The 2,658-nt window shown below is 48.7% G+C and overlaps 1 protein-coding gene across 1 annotated transcript in view; it reads right to left on the reverse strand.

The window, feature by feature from the left end:
• The window catches only part of LOC122547980 (interleukin-6 receptor subunit alpha-like), an 11,222-nt gene extending 8,570 nt beyond the window's left edge, over window positions 1-2,652 (reverse strand). Inside the window, exons 1-2 of the mRNA XM_043686533.1 lie at window positions 2,280-2,652; window positions 193-334 (exon numbers count right to left, since the gene is read on the reverse strand). Coding sequence (XP_043542468.1) covers window positions 193-334; window positions 2,280-2,309 — 172 coding nt within the window. The 5' untranslated portion in view covers window positions 2,310-2,652. The remainder of the gene's footprint in view (window positions 1-192; window positions 335-2,279) is intronic.
• Between the last annotated feature and the right edge of the window lie 6 nt (window positions 2,653-2,658).

Genomic DNA, 2,658 nt, shown 5'->3' on the forward strand with positions numbered 1-2,658 from the left:
ATGGTGTGATAGCGAGAGGATGGTGTTGGGAAAGGAGGGAGAGAGATAATGGAGGAGAGGAAATGCAGGCAGGAACAAGAGAAAGGGAGACTGAGGGGAAAGATGTGGAGAGGTGTGCGGGTGGGGTAGGGAGTGCATCGAGTGATGAAGGAAAGAGAAAAGGGGTGGATGGTGGCCATCTTCTAGACCTACCTGCCCATGGCATGCCATACACAGGCTCACTCCAGTTACTCCAAGCACCATGATCAAACTCCTCCTTCGCTCGGACCCTCACGGTGTAGTTCACATCGGGCAAGGCATCAGTGATCACAAAACTGGTTTCCAGTAGGCTAACCTACGCACAGAGACAGCCCCGTGTCATTTTGACATTGAGCACACCCCACCACCACTCCAAATGACAATTCGGCAGGGGTCAGTATCCCAGACAAATGCTCAGCTCTGGAAACCTTGTTCTCCCCTTTCACTCTGGGTACAAGATTAGATTAGATTTGATTCCCTACAGGGTGGAAACAGGCCCTTCGGCCCAACCAGTCCACACTGACTCTCCAAAGAGTAACCCACCCAAACCCATTTCCCTCTGACTAATGCACCTAACACTATGGGCTATTTAGCATGGCCAATTCACCTGCCCTGCACATCCACCGCAGACACGAGGAGAATGTGCAAACTCCCCACAGACAGCCGCTCGAGGCTGGAATCGAACCTGGGATCCTGGTGCTGTGAAGCAGCAGTGCTAACCACCGTGCCCTTTCTCCCAAACTCCTGATTGGATTTATTAGCGACCATCTCATATTAAGTTCGCCCTCATTTTGGTCTTCACGATGGGTGGAAGCATCCTTCTCTCCATCTCCCCTATCGAACCCCTTTTCCGAATTTTAAAGCTCTCGGTCAGATGGTGGGTGTCAGCTCTCTTACAGAGAGCTGACACTAACAGAATGGGCCAAATGGCCTCCATGGGGTTTTGCTATTCGTCCGTCGGATGGTTTGAAGTGCCAGCAAGATGACCAGACTTCCCAGGACAGGGCGAAAAGACGGAGTTGGTTCCCTCTGGAGTTTAGTGGAGTCGGGGCAACCTGATTTAAGGATATGATCTTGAAAAATGGATGTGAAAGCAATTTTCCCCTTCGTGACCAGACATTAATTAGGAGACACGATTTTAAAATTAGCTAACCCCTTTTGGGACACAGATGAGGAGAATTTTTTTCTCTAATTCCTTTGGAACTTCCTGCTTCAGTAGATGGTAGGGATGGTGGAGAGGAGGTCATCATTTAGGCACATTAGATTCTTGTTAGGCCTGAGATTGTGGATTTCGCAAATCAAACACATCAGCCACGATAGTATTTAACAGAGAAACTAAATCATCTCCTCCTGCACCTAATTTGCTATAACCCTTAATTATCCATCAACTGAATGTCTCCATCAGGGCCATTTCAGAGGACAATTGCGAGTCCTCCCCATCACTATGTAGGGTCCAGAGTAACATGTAGGCCCAGACCTGGTTAAAGATGGCAGATTTCCGTCCTCCATTTCCCACCTCTGCCCCATCCCTTCTGATGGGGGGGGGGGGATATTTACCATAATCAATCAATGAGGGTCGTCATGGTCACCATCCCCCAATTCCGAATTTCATTCACTGAATTTAAATTCCACCGGGGTTGCGAGGGGTTTCGAGCCCATGTCCCCCAGAGCGTTAGGCTTTGGATTACTAACCCAGTGACGTTCCCATTGCCATCTGTGTGGTAACTAGTCTATAAATAATACAATTGTATGGAGCAGGTATAAGCACAGATGGAAATAGAGGGAGAGGGATAGAGAGACAGAGAGAGCATGAGCCACAGAGAGATGGAGACATTAAGAGCGATAGAAAGAACACGAGCAATAGAGAAAGAGTGCGAGCGACAGAGAGAGAGCATGAGCGACAGCAAGATAGAGTGACCGCGAGCAATAAAGAGCATGCGAGCAAGAGACAGTGAGACAGAGCGAGTGCGTTCGACAGAGACGTTGACAGAGAAATGTAGGAATGCCATAGTGTCACAGGCACTTCAGCAGGTGGTTGTCTATTTGGAAGCACTAGCTTTCGGAGCGCTGCTCCTTCATCCTGCTTCCAAATAAACCGGTTGGACTGTAACCTGGTATTGTGTGTTTGTTTTAATTTTGTACACCTCAGTCCAACACCAGCACCTCCAAATCTTGATAGAGAGAGACCGACAGACAGAGGGAGCGACAGAGAGGTAAACAGAGAGAGACAGAGAGAGAGAGAAGACAGATTTGTGACATACCTTGTTCTGAAACATGTCTGTGTTCTGCATGCTGTAGGCAAGTTCAAACTTGAGTGCATAGAACCCTGTCTGCCAGGTCTGAGGGTACGACCAGCTCACGGACAGTTTATGAGCGGCTTTGAGCACTGGCTTTATTTTGACTGATTCCGGAGGGTCAGGTTTCACTGTGAGAAGCAGTTTGAGTGGTTAGAGGTGAAGGAAGTAAACGGGTTTTGAGTTTTGGCCACTCAAATGCATACACACCCACTCAGGCAGTGCCCCAGGTACCCACTGTGAATAACGGGTACTGAGAAAGCATGGTGAATGAGAGACAGAGGTGGAGAGATTTGAAAATGAAGCAGGGAGGCAGGGAAAGAGGCCTTGGAGGTCGGGTCAACTT

This window comes from Chiloscyllium plagiosum, unplaced genomic scaffold (genome assembly GCF_004010195.1).
Source record: "Chiloscyllium plagiosum isolate BGI_BamShark_2017 unplaced genomic scaffold, ASM401019v2 scaf_15270, whole genome shotgun sequence".
NCBI lineage: Eukaryota > Metazoa > Chordata > Chondrichthyes > Orectolobiformes > Hemiscylliidae > Chiloscyllium > Chiloscyllium plagiosum.